At 38.5% G+C, this 17,500-nt stretch overlaps 2 protein-coding genes across 26 annotated transcripts in view; one reads left to right on the top strand and one right to left on the bottom strand.

Annotated features, from left to right (window-relative positions):
* LOC113821556 (uncharacterized) overlaps nucleotides 1-15,899 on the top strand; it is a 155,498-nt gene extending 139,599 nt beyond the window's left edge. For 14 of the 25 annotated variants that reach the window (XM_070134025.1, XM_070134024.1, XM_070134017.1 and 11 more), the window contains 19 exons: nucleotides 517-612; nucleotides 851-998; nucleotides 1,275-1,421; nucleotides 1,673-1,771; nucleotides 3,233-3,370; nucleotides 3,635-3,777; nucleotides 3,916-4,150; nucleotides 4,293-4,469; nucleotides 4,584-4,760; nucleotides 5,050-5,147; nucleotides 5,334-5,493; nucleotides 5,738-5,968; nucleotides 6,157-7,626; nucleotides 7,994-8,272; nucleotides 8,399-8,878; nucleotides 9,163-9,273; nucleotides 10,665-10,800; nucleotides 11,655-11,744; nucleotides 13,996-15,899. In XM_070134025.1, the coding sequence (XP_069990126.1) occupies nucleotides 517-612; nucleotides 851-998; nucleotides 1,275-1,421; nucleotides 1,673-1,771; nucleotides 3,233-3,370; nucleotides 3,635-3,777; nucleotides 3,916-4,150; nucleotides 4,293-4,469; nucleotides 4,584-4,760; nucleotides 5,050-5,147; nucleotides 5,334-5,493; nucleotides 5,738-5,968; nucleotides 6,157-7,626; nucleotides 7,994-8,272; nucleotides 8,399-8,878; nucleotides 9,163-9,273; nucleotides 10,665-10,800; nucleotides 11,655-11,744; nucleotides 13,996-14,183 (4,603 nt within the window). In that variant the 3' untranslated portion in view covers nucleotides 14,184-15,899. The remainder of the gene's footprint in view (nucleotides 1-516; nucleotides 613-850; nucleotides 999-1,274; nucleotides 1,422-1,672; nucleotides 1,772-3,232; nucleotides 3,371-3,634; nucleotides 3,778-3,915; nucleotides 4,151-4,292; nucleotides 4,470-4,583; nucleotides 4,761-5,049; nucleotides 5,148-5,333; nucleotides 5,494-5,737; nucleotides 5,969-6,156; nucleotides 7,627-7,993; nucleotides 8,273-8,398; nucleotides 8,879-9,162; nucleotides 9,274-10,664; nucleotides 10,801-11,654; nucleotides 11,745-13,995) is intronic. The other 11 variants (XM_070134027.1, XM_070134022.1, XM_070134014.1 and 8 more) reach the window with 6 other exon arrangements.
* A 125-nt stretch (nucleotides 15,900-16,024) lies between these two features.
* LOC113804591 (endophilin-A) overlaps nucleotides 16,025-17,500 on the bottom strand; it is a 64,732-nt gene continuing 63,256 nt past the window's right edge. Inside the window, 1 exon segment of the mRNA XM_070134029.1 lies at nucleotides 16,025-17,500. This exon segment is cut by the window's right edge and continues 2,542 nt beyond it. The gene's annotated coding sequence lies outside the window, so the exon portion shown is untranslated.

Below are 17,500 nucleotides of genomic sequence, written 5' to 3'. Positions count from 1 at the left end.
TTTATCTTCCTTTTTCATTTCTCTTTGAGAATATGCATTGTTTTATCTGTTTGTATTATTTAAGATTAATATGATTTATGTTTGATTTGGAAAGTTTTAGTTTATAGTTAATTCATGAAAAATGGTGTGACTATGAAAAAAAATGTATAAGACATTTTGCTGTTTTTGTAGAGTAAGTGACAAGAATTTTAAAACAGGATAATGTTACAATGTCCTTACTTAGGCTTTGAGTGACAATGAGCGTTGTATTAGATTCCCTTACCAGATTATAGAGATAGAGAAGTATACTTTAGTGTAGCCAAGAGAATCTCCATAGACTTTATTAGTCAATAAAAGTGACCAGCACTCAATGTGTGAGTATAACAGCTTGCATGAAATGAATTGCTAACAAGTTGCCCCCTTTCCTACCCTAACAACCACACTTGGATCCATGGCTGCTGCTACCACCTGCCTGTGACCCCACTGCTACCACCACCACTTTTGTCCATTTCCCCTTGCCTTACAACATAACCACAGACTCCTGAGAGAGCGTGAGGAGTGGCAACTAAAGTACAAAGAGGTGACTTCTGCTCAAGCCAGTCGCCATGATGAGTCTGTTCGCACACTTACAAGGTGAGGTATAGATGGAGGCCCAAGGAAAGGTATACAGGCTTGATAGGCTTTGATTTGTTGTTTGATCTTAGTGCTTGTGTGGTCATGCCTGTTATGCATACAGACAGAAAAGATGTTAGACAGTAATAATTCATTTGTTAATGTTATCGTTTTTTCTTCAAGCATAATCTATATTATACAAAAGAAAAATGTATTTTGTGTATTGAGTATAAAAAATTTATAAAATAACAATTTCTAGATCACTCCAAGAGGCAGAGAACCGTATTCAGGGCCTGGTAACAGAGCTGGAATGTGAGAGAGCAAGTGGTGCCAACGCCCCCACTAGGATACCTGGGGCAATGGAGATGGCCGGCCTCAAGAGGGAAAACCAGGAGCTTACAACCCAGGTGGGCCATAGGGTAGTACGTGAGGTGGAAAGGATAAAGGGGGCGGGTAGAAAAAAAGTGAAATATGGAGGATGTTAGTATAGTAACTAAACTAGATATAAGAGAGGAAGCTACTGTTTGAAAGCAAATGTATTCATTTATTATATATTACAAGTTATTGGAATGTAAATTAGATGATACATGTTTAAGTCTTGGAGAAAAAAGAAACATGCAGTACTCTTTGAGCAGGTTTTACTCACTCCTCTACTTTTGACACGTAATGATATGCTCCCACAGATCGAGCACCTTACAAACGAGTTGGCTCGGATGCGAGAAAATCTGAAGTCTGAGAAGTCAGAAGTCTATAAGTGGAAGGACCTTGTAAAGGAACTGCGGTCTCTCCTGGATGGCAAAAATGATGAAATTGAAAGAAAGAGAGATGAGGCAAGTGTTTTCTTTTATATATAATGTATTTTGGGTCCTTGATGGTAGCCTGATTATGAAAATTTATCAGGCTTGATAAAATAAAAGCCTGTAAAGTTGATGCTTGTGTAATGGCTTGCTGACAAGTTAGTATGTTTACTTGTCTGTCAAAAGATTTACCAAACAAGCATACATATGTGAATGTCAGTGAAAGATGTTGTTGAGGATGTTTAGCTACGCTGTAAATAATGTGGTGTTGGTGGTATTGCCAGGTGAAAGAGGCTCATGCAAGGGAGAGCTCCAGCACCACCTCCCTTGCCCTGGGCATTCACCCCCAAGGCACCACCACTTCTGAGCCCCCCATCATTGTGGTACCGTTTGTTCATTTTGTGTTTTACCTTATGGGGTTGGATCTTTAACAAAATTTTTGGATTTTTAGGTTATGGGCAACAAAGCCTTTTGAGGTTCTATTTTGGTTCTCTAATAAGATTTGTAGATTCTAGACTTACTAGCTTCTGGTAATGGTTTTTCAAGTAAACAAAGCAGTTTAATATTATATTGCCAGGAAATGAGACTCTGCTGGGAGCTTTTGCAGTAATTGTAATATTGCTCTTCAAAGAAATGTGAAGAAATCATAGTGGGTTTGGGGCTTTTTGTGCACAATAAAATCAGCAGTATACTAATATACTGAATTTAAAACTTAAAATTATTTTTACTTTGCTTGTCAATTGTTTTATAAACGTTAACTCAGTTGGGCATATAAGGAAACATGTAATTGACATTATATTTAGATACATTGGTTTTCCAGTTATAGTACAAGCCATTATATGTATGGGAAGGAAGGAATTGGTGTAGTGTGTATCTATTACATCTTTTATAAATAGTAATACAAAGAAGTGCACAAGATGGTGTTCCTAATGAACCTATTGGTTTCATGGAAATGACGGTGCCAAAAATACAGTCAGTGGGTTACATAAGTAGCCAACATCCTGGGTGTGTGGCACATAGGCCGGGCATGCACAAACACCTATGAGTCATGACAAGACTCTGTGCCTCCCCTTTGCAAAGTTATTTTGTATAAACTTTTTTTTTAGCTTTTTTTACCATTTTCCATTGTCCATATTTGTCTTTTGATTTGTTTTATCCAGATGTTAATAGCTTATTTTGTTTGCACAATCTGTATCATCTCTCTATGTAGTAAATAACTCAGTGCAAGAAAAAAGAAAAGGGAACATTTGGTCATTTGTGGCATATATCTTATGTTTTCATAATTTTCAATTTTCCGTAATACAAACTGCGTCGCCGGTCACAGCAGCCAGGAATATGATGTGCAGCATGGAAATGGTGTCCTCCCTTGATCCAGCCAGTCATGGCTTATGCACATTACATTCCTCATTCATTTATTGATGGGAATAATGCTAAAGCCCCTTCTAAGCACCAAATGAGTCAAATCACACTCCAAGAGGTTTGTGCACCTGAGGCGAATCTTTTTTGTCACATTGGCCTTTGCTCATGACAGCAAGTTTGCACCACCTGACCCTTGGCCATTTTACCTGATGTTAACATGTTTACATCACCTGTTCCTCTACTCAGATTTTTCCATGACAGGACTGTAATATCATCCAGAACTTAGGGGTTAACTAAATTCTGACTTCTAAATCACTAAATATGTAATGTTTATCAAGTATTGCTGATGATGAAAAGATGATATGCACAACCATCAGAACCATAAACATCATACCCAGGTCTCCTGTATGAAAAAATATTTTTCAAGGTCACAAAAAAGAATTTTGCAAAATACTCGTCATATTCATGTACCTCTCTTGCAACAGGTTGATACCCTGCGTGACTCCCTTAAGGAAACGCAGAAGGAGCTGGACCACACAGCAGATCGTTTGCACAGAGGGATTGAGGAGAATGAAGCTCTCTGTGGCAGAATCCGTGAGTTAGAGAGAGATTTGCAAGATCAGGTGAGCTACAGTGTTTGATTTAAGATGTTTCTGATTGAAATAATATGATATTCTGATAGATATACAGGTCCAATATGAATTTATTCAGTAATTATTACCCAGACTGTTGGATTTGCTTTCTTGAAGGGCCCTTAATAGTAGAAATAAACAGTAGATTAAAATACATTAGTATATAAGTATTGTGTAATGCAGGCATTGTCAGGATAGATGTATATATTCTTATGTATTGACCTTTTTTACTGTTCTCTTTTTCATGCCTTATAGGCTAGGAGAGCATCTTCGAGTCTCTCCATATCTAGCAGTCGTGAGAGATTTTCTTCAAGGAAGAACCTTCCACGTATTGAGTCCATCACAGACCTCACAAACTTTGACCTCACTCAAGATCCAGAGGACCTTGATAAGGAGCAGTAAGTTTTGCATTTTATTTTAGCATCTTTTCCATGTTCAAACCTTTATCTGCATTATATTTTTCCTTGGAAAAATATGATAGTTATTGCTTTCAGACTAAGCAGGTATAAAAACTGAATATTGTTATATCCCTGCAGGTTGGTAGATCAGTTTACTGAACTTCGGCTACGGTTTGAGAAGGCTGTGAATGAGATCAAGGCACTGAAGAAGGAGATTCGTGATATTCAGAACCAGCATGATGATATTGAGCTGTCAAATCTGAAGCTGCGTCAGGACCTGAAGGGAAGTGAAGGGGACTTCAATTCTCAGCTGAATCTTATGACATGCAGAATACAAGATCTGACTAACAAGCTGACTGCCTCTGAGAAGCAGGTGGATATTATCTTTCTTTTTTTTTTTTTTTTTTCTTCATTAGTTTCTCTTCTTTCATCTATCATTTGTTATAACTTCTTTCTACGTTTTATTTACTCTGTATTTTCTTTTGAATTTCACTGATTTTGGCCAACTTATTCAGGTTCGGCTTCTGAAGCAGAAGATCAGCCGAGCAGAAAGCCGTGACCGCAGACGGACCCAGAGCCTGAAGGGCCGCGAGTCTTTCACACTCTCAAAGGATATGGAGCTGAAGCTGTCGCAGTTGGAAGCAAAGATAGAGCAGTTGCTTCAGAATGAGGAAGGCAGCTGTTCTCCAGAGGTAAGTCTTAGCATTGTAAATAGGAAGTGTCACAGTTTGTGCAAAATTATTTAATGTTCTTTTAAGTGCATGTCACACTAGAAGTGCAAAGAGTTGAAAACTGTTTTTCTGTAGGTGGAAGGAGAAGTGAAGGAGGGAAAGGGTGAGACGAAAGATACCAAAGTACCAAAGAGATCAAAGAGTTTTGATGATTCCACCAAGTCGTCACGTCTACGTAGAAAATCTCTGGACAGTCCTGGGAGTTCAGAAGCCATGAAAGCCATTGTGCGCCTCAATGCTCTGGAGTCAAAGGTAGGCTGATTTGAGTATGGTTATGTTTTTTTTTTTTTTTTGAAATTCAGTGGTTATCTAATATAAGATAATTCCAGATGCTGGTAGAATGAAGGGAATGATTTAAAACAAACAAACAAAGGAATGCTCATGCGTTTCTTATATTGCAAATATCACATCACAATTTCTGTTTCTTTGCTCTATATTTGAGTCTTCTTTACATGGAATACAAGGATTTTAATTCTTTAGAATGAAATGCAGTGTGTTATTTACTCGCCTATATATAATTTTACTCCAAAACATTGCATAGGTTTCCAACATCACGGGAGAGGCCATCCCAACGCCTTCACACACTCCAAAGAAGGAACCCCGACCTAGGTCTCCTACGCACCCGGTTTCACCACTAAGGTAACTCTTGTTATTGGTGTTCTATTTTTGTCTTTTTTATAAGCCTGTGACCATTTTTTTGGCTTGAAAGAATGTTTGGAATTACTAGTTTTAATTATCAGTTTTTATGACCCTTATGAGTCAGTTGTGTTGTATGTGTAGAAATTTTCTCTTCTTGTACATGACTTTTTGTATTATTGCCTTCAGATCTCCCATGCGATCGCCTTCAGTCCCTCGCAAAACACTACGTTCACCCAGAGCCACTCCAGAGAAGACTGTTAAAATAAGTCGATCTGATTCGGAGACTAAATCACTGCGGGAAAGATTATCAGCTTTAGAGAAAGTCCTATCTACTTTGCAGTTACAAGTAAATATCCTTGAAATGATTTTTGCTAGATTAGGTTATTAAGCCAATGAATGTTGTAATTAGTATTAATAAGTTTTGTATAGCATACCAAGTTATATAACATATTACAGTAATGGAATAGTCAACTTTATATTTTGAAGTCTCATCTAGAGGTCCAGTAAGATTTGAATAGTTCATAGTTCATGGTTCACTTAGGCAGCAATTTGCCCTGGTCATATTACACTAACAAATGCAAACCTTTCAGCTTGGAGAGTGTGTGGCTTGGGCAGGGTCAGTGGAATGTATATGTTCTTGTGGGGCCCCAGGAATCTCATCTCTTCTGCAGCGATTGAATACTGCTGTTCGGTTGACTCAGCTCCGCCATTCCCCACCTGATCAGGCTCAAACTGATCGGTTGCGTCCGTTAGTGTTACGTTTACAAGATATGCTCAGGGATAAGTTAACGGACCTTAATAATCGTCGAGACCATCTGAAGGTAAATATATTAAAACATATAGGAAGAGAGATGAATAGAAATAGTCTAACTATATACATGTACATTTCATTGTGTACATAAATAAATACATATATTTATATAGCTTTTATGTTCATTTCACTTTGTATGTAGATGTATCTAAACTGGTTGTTAAAACTAGTTGATTTTAATGCTTTCCATTTCTGCAGGCAACAGGAAAGTGGACCCGAGACATGCAGTTGAAACTGTTTGCGGAGCGACTTGCCTACGAAACTCTAGTAATGACTCAGGTTTCACAGGTGGTACAGGCAGCCCAGAGGCCCCATATGTATGAAGCATCAGTCAAGTTGCAAGAGCTGATTGAGGCTCACCGCAAGTTATCATTCCTAGAGAAGAAACTCACCAATCCTGATTTTGACATGGAAACAATGGCACCGCTTGACTTCTACACGAGCCTGCTGGCAGAAAAGCTTGTTGTGCAGGGAGAGATTGCATTAAGTGTTGGGCCCCAGCCTGGAGGAGGTAGAGGGACAAACATAGCTCCTCCTGCCATCCTGGGGGAGACATGTCGTGACCTGCAGAGTCGGCTCCTGGAGCGTGAGAGGTCATTGGCCAACTTGGTAACACAGTACAAAGAGGGCAAGCTTCATGAAGTGGCTGTGGTGATGGCCAGGGAGACTGTGACAGGATCAGGACCTCCTCACGATGACTCAGTGTTACTGGAGGAGGTGAGGATGCGAGAGGTTTGGTCAATGGCACAGGAGTTGGTTAACCAGGAGCTGGTCAATATTGAGGCAGCACATTCCCTCATGAGGCTCAGTCACCTCATCTCACCTTCAGAGACATCACCTGAAGCAGTGACGCAGGTCACGGCTGCCACACTTGAGCGCTGCCACACAGCTGCTGATGAGTCTCTGCGGCAGGAGATGGAGGAGGCTGTTTTCACTCTTAGTAACAAGTATGAGGCAGTGCTGGCACAGTATAGAGCAGGTGACACTGCAGTTATTAATTCAGTAACAGCTACCATGGATATGGTACTGTCAGAGTTTGCTGCAGTTGTGGCACAAAAAGCAGTCATTGATGGTCAGTTAGCAGTGGTGCAGAGTGAAGGAGACACAACAACATCCACATGTGAACATCTCAACATAGTGGAGGAAAACCGAGACATGATAGGTTCTGCTAGTGATGTTGTGGCCAGTGAGGCTCACCTCCTAATGTTCCTGGGTGGTTGTGATTCCTCCCTAGAGAGTCTGGTGCAGCCTGCCCTTGATCAGGCAGAATTTACCTTCCTGTTCAACAAAATGTCAGCTCAGGGGAACTCTGAACTGACCAAACTTGTCCTCCAAGCAGCCAGTCAGGTCAGGCCAGAAGCCAGTCCATCTTCCCTCAAGTCACAGCCTGCAGACTTTGGGAAGGAAGGCGATAATGAGTTAAGTCCTAGTCTTTCTCAGTCGTCATCACCCACCAAGATGCCACCTTCCCCCAAGGCCAAGAGAAAGAGTGAGACATCACGAAGGTCACGCAGAGCCTCAGACATCACTGGTATGGCAGACGGATGCCGACAGTGTGAAGAACTGCGGCAAGAGGTTGCTAAGCTCAAGAAGAACTTGGATTCTAAGCGTGTAAAGGAGCGTGAAGCAGAATGTAAACAGTGCATTGAGTATCTCAACACTCTCAAGGTTAGTATGCACTCACTCGTGTGCACACTCGCACTCCCACTCCCACTCATACACGCTTGTATTTATGTACAGTTGCACTCATGCACACTTGAAATCATACACACTCAAACATGCAACCACATACACTTGCACACACACATACAGACACACACATACTCACATTCACATGCACACTTACATGCACATGCACACACATGCATGTACCCACACCCACCCACCCACCCTCCCACACCCACTCTTCATTCTGATAACTATGTACATGTGTATAAATTCATACATGAATTATATTAATTACTATGTACATTTACGTAGAGATGTAGGCTTTTTACATTCCCTGTTCACTGTTATCCCATCATATACATTTCAGGCTCTAGAAAAAGACCACAAAATAGCAATGTCAGCTCTTCAGTCCCAGCATGAGGAGGAACTGTCTAGGCTGCGGGAACAGTCAAGGCATGAACCTCCAACACGGGACAGTGATGATGAATTGACTGAACTCAAACGACGTCTGTGCCTGTTGGAGGAGGGGTATGAGGCCCAGATCTCTGCACTTAAGCAACAGTATGAAGAGTCTATTGGAAGTCAGCCAGACATGTGTGAGGAGAAAGTAAGGCAGAGATATCAAGTGGAAATTGAGCATCTCAGGGTAAGTGTATACTGACTATGCCACATATGTATTAATATGTCTGGAACTGTAGTTTGGTGTGAAGTTGAGGTATCTATTTTGAAGACAGTTGCAAACATCCCTTCATTACTGTAATTGTGTCTTTAGGGTTTGTGTGAGAAAGGTCTGGGAGCTATGGAGAACTCTCACAAGCGTATGTTAGCTGAATTGGAGGAGAAGCACAGGAGAGAACTAGCAGCATTACAGGCAGAAAAGGAACAAGCACTGGCTGAAGAGACACAGGCTACCCTGGCTGCCCTGGATGCTATGAGGAAAGCACATGAGGCTGAAGTGCAGAGAGAGATAGCCAAGTTCAAGGAGGAGTTCATTAGGAAGATGCAGTCAGGACATGACATCGGTGCCATTCACAAGGAGCATGAAGCAGAGATGGAAGATATTCGACATGAAATCCTGTCTCTCTCGCAGAAGTACTCTATTAAGTGCCTGGAGTCAGCTGCCCTGGAGGAGAAGGTAGACTCACTCAGTAAGCAACTTTCTGACACCAGTAAGCAGGTGCTAGAATTGGAGGCAAGGAACAAACAGCTGAAAGTCCACCTAACTGCACAGGTGTCACAACTGCAAGCAAAGGTTAGTGTTCAGAATTATACAGTTTCCTTAAATTGCACTAGATGTATTTGACAGTCAAAGTTAGGCTCTAGAAAAATCAAATATATCCTGGATAAGTGAACAAGAGGAAAACTCATTCAAGTTCTTTGATGCTTTGTGAAAAAAGACATTAATTTCAAATGTATCTCAATATTTTGTACTTGTAATATTTATTTGTATAATTTTCAGTCATGTGCTTGAGGGTGACCTCTTTTATAGGAGAAGCCAAATATTTCCAAATGTTTTATTTCCACAAATGTTTATAGGATGACTGTGGCCGTGACCTGAGCACACAACTGCGATTGCGGGAAAGTGAGTTAGCCTTATGCAATGAGGAGATTGCACGGCTGACTCAACAACTGGAACAGGCACATTCAGTAAGTGATGGTTGATGAAGACCAGGCAAAAGTGAGGTGACACCACAGACATAAGAATCAGAAATATATTAATGTATAGGACTGAGCTACCTAACCATCTAATGATATTAATCTTAGGATGTGATAGATAATTTCACAGGCAAAATATTGGTGAATAATTATGAGAATAGTTAGTTATGTACATGTTGATATACATGAATAATAAATTCCATCATAGCAGTCTTTAGGTTATTACACATGTCAGTAATTTTATTGATAGTCAAATAGATAATGTTATGTTAAAAATTTGGCTAGTGGCGCGCCCTAACAGTTTCCTCTGTTTGCGCCTGGCTAGTTCAGTAGGTTGAGGGCATCATTAGGCACCCACCACTTGGTCCATAATAGCTATGGCATGTAGGAATATGCCACTCAGTGGCAAAGGGTTAAAAAATCTTAGTACTATATGGGAATGATTCATGCTGAAGCTGTTGGATATTGTATTGTATATATTCACATTCACATGAGATGGTCTCATCAATTCAACACTTTTGTTGATATATTAGTACCATTAACCACCTGCCCTAGTATAACCTTGCTGGTAAGGTGTTCTAATGTAACCCCTGTTTTAAGTGCACTTTATGATCATGAATGGATACTTTGTTTTGTATAGTCTCTTGTAATGTGGCATAAAGTGTGGGACAGAGTTATATTTTGCCATTGTTAACTTCATCACAAATATCGCCTTTATCATCAGTAAGCTGTTTAAGGTCACAAGATTGAGTTCCTCATTAACTCCATGGATTCAAATGAAAATATTTTATGCAATGTTGGCTAGAAAGCTATTCTTGTAATAATGGAGGTTTCAGTGTCATCTAAATGACATGGGAAACACTTGTCATTAAAACTTTGGTCACCTCACTTTCTGCATTTAAGAAATGGTCTTTATTTTACATAATATTTAAAAACTACTAGACTGCTAGCTGAATGTTGGTAGTACAGAGTGTGCTTTATACTGGTACATGTGATGTTGAATGTCCTCTAGCCATAGTAACTGTTCCTTGTTTTGTTTAGTGTCCTAGTGACTTGCAGCCATGTTTTCCTTATCATGCTAGCTGTGGAATGGCTCATACCCAAGCTGCTTTTTCCAGAAGTTATGTGATAGAATTTATGTTTTCTCTTTTCATAGAGCCCTTGTTTCAGAAATATTGTCTTGTTTAGTCTTTTTTATTTTTTATTAATATCAACTTACCACAAATGATGCATGTGAGTAGTGAATTCTTAAAATGAATAATTAGGTTTACTTGCATGAGTGATGTCTGATAGAAATGGTGATCCATCCTGAGAATGACTTGTGTACGTTATGAAAGTAGTGTGAGAGCCTTTATGTAGTGAGTTGACGAGTGTTGCCGCAGCACGAGGCCGACCTGGGAGAGCTATGCCGGCAGCTGGGCCACTTCCTCAAAGCCGAACGACAGTTGAGGACAGATGAAGTAACAGCTCTTAGGGAAAAACTAGAGCATATCATCCTCACAGCCGCCAACATGCAAGGTAATGAGCCCACACTACCACTGTGGCCAGGCATGCTGTGCTGGTCAGCATGGAAAGGGTGACAGTCAGCAGAACAAAAGTTGTATGCCAGTATGGTATGCATGCACTGGAAAGCAGGAGGAGGATTTTTTCAGTGTATATAAGTTACTTGAGTTGCTGGTTGGGTGTCAACAAATCATAGACCAATGGAAAAATATTAAATTAGGTTCATTGTTTTCAAAACTGTATTCATAGTAATATGCCAATTTAAGAATATATGCAATCTCGTCTATCTATCTTTTATGAATGCAGTTTTGAAACTGGTGTTTGCATCTCTTCTTCAGCGCATCACTCAAGAGGCTTTTGATTGCAGACTTGATCAGTGTTGTGTAGTTAATTGACCCTAGGCTTTTATTATCCCTAACCTCTCCATTCTTCATATATTTTATATGGATGTTGGAAATTGAATCTGCTTGATCTGCTTGCCTTTCTTATGCTTATTAATGTAGTTGTATGGTTTATGTTATCCATCTTGCTTGCATAACATGCAATATTCTGGCATTAATGTGTATTGCATGAATAGTTTTATTCTGTGTGCTTCTGATTTAGTAGTCAAGAAAATCTACAATACTTTGTGAGAGATTATTACTTTTTGCTTTAGTATTAACAGTAGCCACAAAATACATTTCCAAATATCTTAGAATGAAAATAATTATTAATTAATTTCTTAACAAAATTATTACCAAACAGTTACACTCTGCTTGCCTTTTTTTCATTTTTAATCTTAATACAAAAAGTACACACAGCTCCTTCATTGCTGAAACTCCATGTGCTCTTATAACCCAAGATTACCTCAGCTTTCTAACCCTTCACAGAGCAGCGCAGTGACACCAATACAGGGAACGACACAGACACAAAATCTCCATTGCGAAGAGGGGCGAGTTTGAGCTCGGCACGGGGGAAAGGTAGGAGAAGCCTTGTCTGATATGGTGGAAATCTGAATATAGTAGTAATGCTTGAAGGAGATGCAGATGGAACAGTAAGTGTTCATGGAATAGTTGACCTTGGTTTTCAAAGAGTGCAGTAAATGTGAGGCAGGATTGTGTGAATCTTCTTGCAATTTTCTTAGAAATGTTTGAAGTGAAATAGGTCTTTGTCAGTAGTTTCTCAGAAGACCAATTATCTTGCTAGTTATGAAATTTGCCTTTAGTTTATGTAAAATCTGGAGTAGAATGTCTTTTGTTGGATGAAAAATTAACAAAGTTTTATGGAAAGCTGTATTTTCTGCTTAAATTTGATTGAGTCCATTGTGTTTTGAGCTTGTGGAAATGAGCATTAAATTACCGGGTCATTGAAAGGTTGGGTCTTTACTGACTTCAAGATATGCTGGGTGCATGTTGACAATGAGAGATAATGTGTTGGAATGAATGAGGATCAGAACATTGTTTTCCATGCTAAAAGAAAAGAAAATAGACAGGAAGTCCTTAGTCTTCAGAACTTTCTGAAAAAGTGAGAAACAAAAGGTCAGTTTTAAAGTTCTGGTATCTTGATTGTATCCTTGAGGCCTGTAAATTTTGTAATATGTAAAGCATTTGTGAGTAATTAGACCTTGATCAGCCAGTATGTTCATTTTTAAAGTCCAGTGTGGAATTATCTGTAACAGATGAATTAATTTTTTCCACTATACATTAGAGAATCACAATATTTGTATGTTTGAAACTGCTCACAAATTACTTTGCATAATGATACACTAACATGATGTCCTCACAACCTTCCCTGCTAATGTAAATTATTTCATTACTATACATGAAGAGTTCATACACTGAATACAAGAAAGACTATATTTCTCTAGGCTAATGACTCTGAGGGAATGCTGGGAAAATATTTCTTATGAAAATATGGTCACATAAGTTGAAATTTACTCCTTCATCTTGTGTTTGCATGTGTGCGTGTTGTACTAAGCATAAGCGTATTCAAGGCAAGTATAAGAGTGGTTATATGTGTGTATATATTTATGATTATTATTTATTGATTTTTTAAAAGAAAACCAAACACCTAATTCCCAAATGCTATACTAGCTTAACCCATTAGATCTGGATGCTTCACTGCCATCACATGTCCTAAAACATGGGCATTAGGCTTACTTGAGCAGCCACTATGATGGGTGTGCAGCTTGTAAGCAGGGTGCACACAAACACTCGTGCGTGGTGACAAGACTCCACGCCTCTCCCTTTCGAATATTTTCTCTTTTTCTGCATAAGCATTTTTTAGCTTTTTTGCCATTTGTCTATATTTGTCATTTGATTTGCTTTATCCAGATGGTAATAAACAGTTTTCCTTGCACAAGTTAGGTATAATCACTTTATGTAGTCCTTAACTCAATGCAATGATTATAACAAGTATTATTTTGTTTTTTGCATCTTAGAATTTTTACGTAATACAACTTGCACCACCTGTAACAGCAGCCAGGAACACTATTTCCAAAGCCTGAAAATAGTGTCCTCCCAGAAGCCAACACTCTCCTAGTCATGGCTCCAAGATTGTACATTTGACAATCATTTATTGATGGGAATAATGAGAAAGCCCTTTCCTAAAAGTCAAATAAGTCTAATCACCCTCCAAGAGTCTTGTGCACTCATAATTTCTATCACCCTGGCCATCAGCTTCACCACGACTCACAGCCAAATTTTCCCATGATGTCTTATTCATGTTACCAGCCTCTCAAACCAGTTTTGTTTCTCATGACATGATGGTCATATCATCCAGATCATTGGGGTTAATAGTTCACAATAAAGCTGAAGTGAGTCTTTGCCTTTACTTGCAGACATTTTGATCCTTAAGTGCTTCTAAGTAGAGCTGAGAAGGGTAGGGACTTTTTTCACCTTCATAATAGCATCTTTGTAGTTAATTAGTTCTTGGTAGTAGTTGGGAAAAACAACTATTTATTATGATTATAGGTCAGGTGTTTTAGAAACTGACTTATTGTCTTTATTATTATATATTTTTCAATTAAATTATATGTTCATCTTAGAACTGGAAATGAATTTTTGCATTTTTTTCTGCAACCAGAGGCAGAAGGGTCATCAGACTTTTAAGAAAAAAATTGTGTTTGATGATTAACTAATTTTAGTCTTGATACAAAGAAAAAATTCACATTTTTCATATTGCCATTTTTGTGATAAATTCCCAACACCAATGGTTTCCCCATTTTTTCAGAGTTGATGCGTTCTCCTAGTTGCCCTCGTTTGTCTGGCTTCTCGTCTTTTTTAGCGGTTGGCCCCTCTCTGGGGGGAACGGGGCCACCAGCACAGACCATGGCAGACCTTCCCTCCCCCCTAGCAGGGATGGTTGCTTCTCGGAAGAAGGTGTTCGAGACATCCAAAGCATTCACAGAAAACATATAGAGGGAGAGACTGCTGCTGGTTTAAATAATGATGGAGATCACAGCATTGCATTAGAGTCAGTCATGGAGGAAGAACATGAAGAAAATGCTGAAAGAGATTGTAAATTTAAAGTTGAGGATGATGATGTAGTCTGCCAAGAAGTGCAGAAGGCTGGAGTAGTACAAAAGATGGTCCGAAAATTCAGTCGTCGTGGAATGAAACAAATGCCGCTTCTAGTGCGGCGAAATACTGTTGCTCGTTGCACTAACTTTGCAAATGATGTTGGTAAATCAAGCACCTTGCAACAGAGTAGTCAGGTTATATGGGATGATGATGTTACTGGTGCTGATGCTGCCACAGACCATGAATTTTCATCTCTAATGAAAAGAGTAAATGATATTAAACTGGAGGGGAGATCTACCATAAAGGAGGACAGTGTTCAAGGTGAGATTTCATCACTGAGCCGTGGATCAGCATCAAGAATGTCCTTGCCATCAGGAGCTCTGAAATCATACATGCGCAGTACAAAGGCATCTGTGATGAAGACAAGGGAGAATAGTCCACCTTGTGCTGTGGAAACTAACAAGAACCTGCTAGCAAGTAAAAGCTCACAAACTTCGCAAGTCTTTACAAGTCCCAGCAAAAGACCAAGCACATCTAAGGGTAAAACTCACACTTCTTCACCAGAAGGTGTTGATAGTTTGCCACGAAGGAAAGGAGTGGTCGTGAAACCAAATATACCACCAGTCTTGTTGAAGGGAATAAACAAAATGCAAAAGTTTGCATCCTCATCACAGGCAACAAATAAATGCAGTGAAGGTCAAATCACAGTGCCTTCTGCTGTAAGCACAGAGAAGGATAGCTTGAGTGTTTACAGTAAGATTGAGAGTAAAGAAAAGAGTCAAGAAATGGCAGCATCTCTACCCCACCATCTATTGAGTGGCCAGTGCCAGGATAACTGCAGTCAGTGTTCACTTGTTGATTTGTGGTTCACCATATGGCATGTTGAATTTCACAAGAAATAAAGTTTAAGCAAAATATATACTTCAGAGATTTAGTGTATAGAGAGAACAGTAATTTCCATATTATAACTTACTTAACATTCACTGGCCTATCAATATCATTGTTTTTAGTGCATAGCAAGAGCTGTGATTGACACTGTAGTCATTCTAATATACTGTCAGCCAATAGGTATGCTTAAATTATGAACTAACTGCAAGCTATTATGATGAGGATAGAGCCAAAGTTACCCATATTCCCCTTTGCTATGAACATATGAAGAGCATATTATAACTATAAAGTGGGGATTGGATGAGATTATCCCCAGAAATTTATTGAATTGTTGCATTTGTTGTAATTTTGTGAATGTACTACAAAAGATATTAAAATTGTTTACATATCTCTGATCTCTGTTGGTCTTGAGTTTGCTGTATGGTTTGTGTGGAGTCTGTCCAGGTTGAAGTATTTATTGTAGTGCTATTTATTTGGCTGTTTGCCAAGTTTCATCAAAACATTTGCAGGGAATGAAATATAATATTAGACATTTTTTTGTCTTTCTACATTTTGTCCTTATGACTAATGGGGGTTTTGTGTATATTGTTAAAAGTCTCAATCATGCTTACTAATGACTAGTAACCTTGCAATTGTACATGTTCTGTACAGCTATTTGGTAGTTTTATGAAAGGTTTATCAATGAACAAAATGTCTATATATTTTAAATATATAAATAAAAGAACATTAGTATTTTTTCATACCTCAATGTACATTGCATACACACAATATTTATTACAATTAACTCAAATCTTTAGGAATGATATCTTAAACTCTGTTGTTCTTCTTTAAGGATGATATCTTAAACTCTGTTATTCTTCAACGTTTATTTCACATGTACAGACGTTAGATACAGAAGATTCAATAGCACTAAAAGATGTGAACATCAGAAGGGGCACAGTTACATACAGCAAGGCTGAGAAATGGGTTATAGAGAGGTCTACTGGAGTGAGACCAGAGGTAAGCAAGCTAACTCACATTTGTCACTCAGGTGACTACAACAGACACATAAAATTAGATACATCACTAAAAACCTTGTTAGGGATTATACATTCAAGTCTGTTGATATTCACTGTGTAAACAGAATGCTGGATGTGGGAACATCTCACTCTGGAGCTACAGATCACACCTCAAAAAGTACTGAAATAATTTGTTTTACATCTAATTAATTTATATAAGTAATATGATAAATCTTTAAAATCTCCAGCAAAGAATCAAGTGCCAACCTATTTGTACAATAAATAATTTCAAGAATGTCTTTCCTGGGAGGGATGCCTTGCCAAAATGCTGAGATTAACTTACTAAGTTTAGATTCTCCTACTTATTACAGCTGGAGAATGTATCTCCAAGGACTACAGATTATGAAGGAAAAATACAGCTTTGTCATGTAAACTATCTATCTAGCATTTTCATATTGGAGATTTCATTAACAAAGTAAACCATAAGCACTAAAAGGTTGCAGATGAAGGGTATTTGTAATGCTCACAATTCTAAGAAGTAAAGAAATTTTAATCCAAAAAGTATCAAAATCAAGTTGTAAGTCGTCAATCAATCTGGGTCTCTATACAAAAATAAAAGTGAAAGTAGACTTGAAACTTGCAAACAATACAATGTACAGAACTGCACAACATTTACATCACTTAGTTTTCATGACCTAACAGAACCATGACATCATTTGCTCTTTACCGCATACAAACTCCCTACGTAGGAAACGTGAACCCAAAAGTTGGTAGTCAATCAAGACCTATAAATAATTCACAATAAACAGCTGCCAAAAATTAGCATTCTAATCTAATGTCTGACAATGTCAAACTCAATAGATATGTTCTCTTAATGCAGAGGTTATCAACAAAAGTGAGACAGAAACTAGATCCTCTTTGGGCCTCGCTTGCATCTCTGGCCATGTTATTCATTCTGGGTAAAAAAGAGTGACACAGAACTGCGCTAATTTACCTTATCATACAAAACTGAATGTCAACATGACAGCCCTTTGTGGCTGGATTAAAAAAGGAAAGACTTACAGGTCAACCATGCTATGGTCACAAACTCCATCTTCATAACCAACTTGCTAGGCTAGAGCACATCTAAATTTAGTCTATTTACAATGACACTTATATTAATTGGTTTCTTCAAAATAAATAGATACAAAAGAATAGATTATGTACAACCAAACTCTAAAGGCAGTTATGATATTATGAGTTTTCATTAAATTAAACTTTAGATCATGGTATGCATTACATTTCTGTGTATTAATGTTCTTTTCCATAATTAAATGGATTCAGACAAAA

This window comes from Penaeus vannamei, chromosome 19, assembly GCF_042767895.1.
Source record: "Penaeus vannamei isolate JL-2024 chromosome 19, ASM4276789v1, whole genome shotgun sequence".
Classification (NCBI taxonomy): domain Eukaryota; kingdom Metazoa; phylum Arthropoda; class Malacostraca; order Decapoda; family Penaeidae; genus Penaeus; species Penaeus vannamei.
This window is presented reverse-complemented; position numbering and strand designations above follow the sequence as displayed.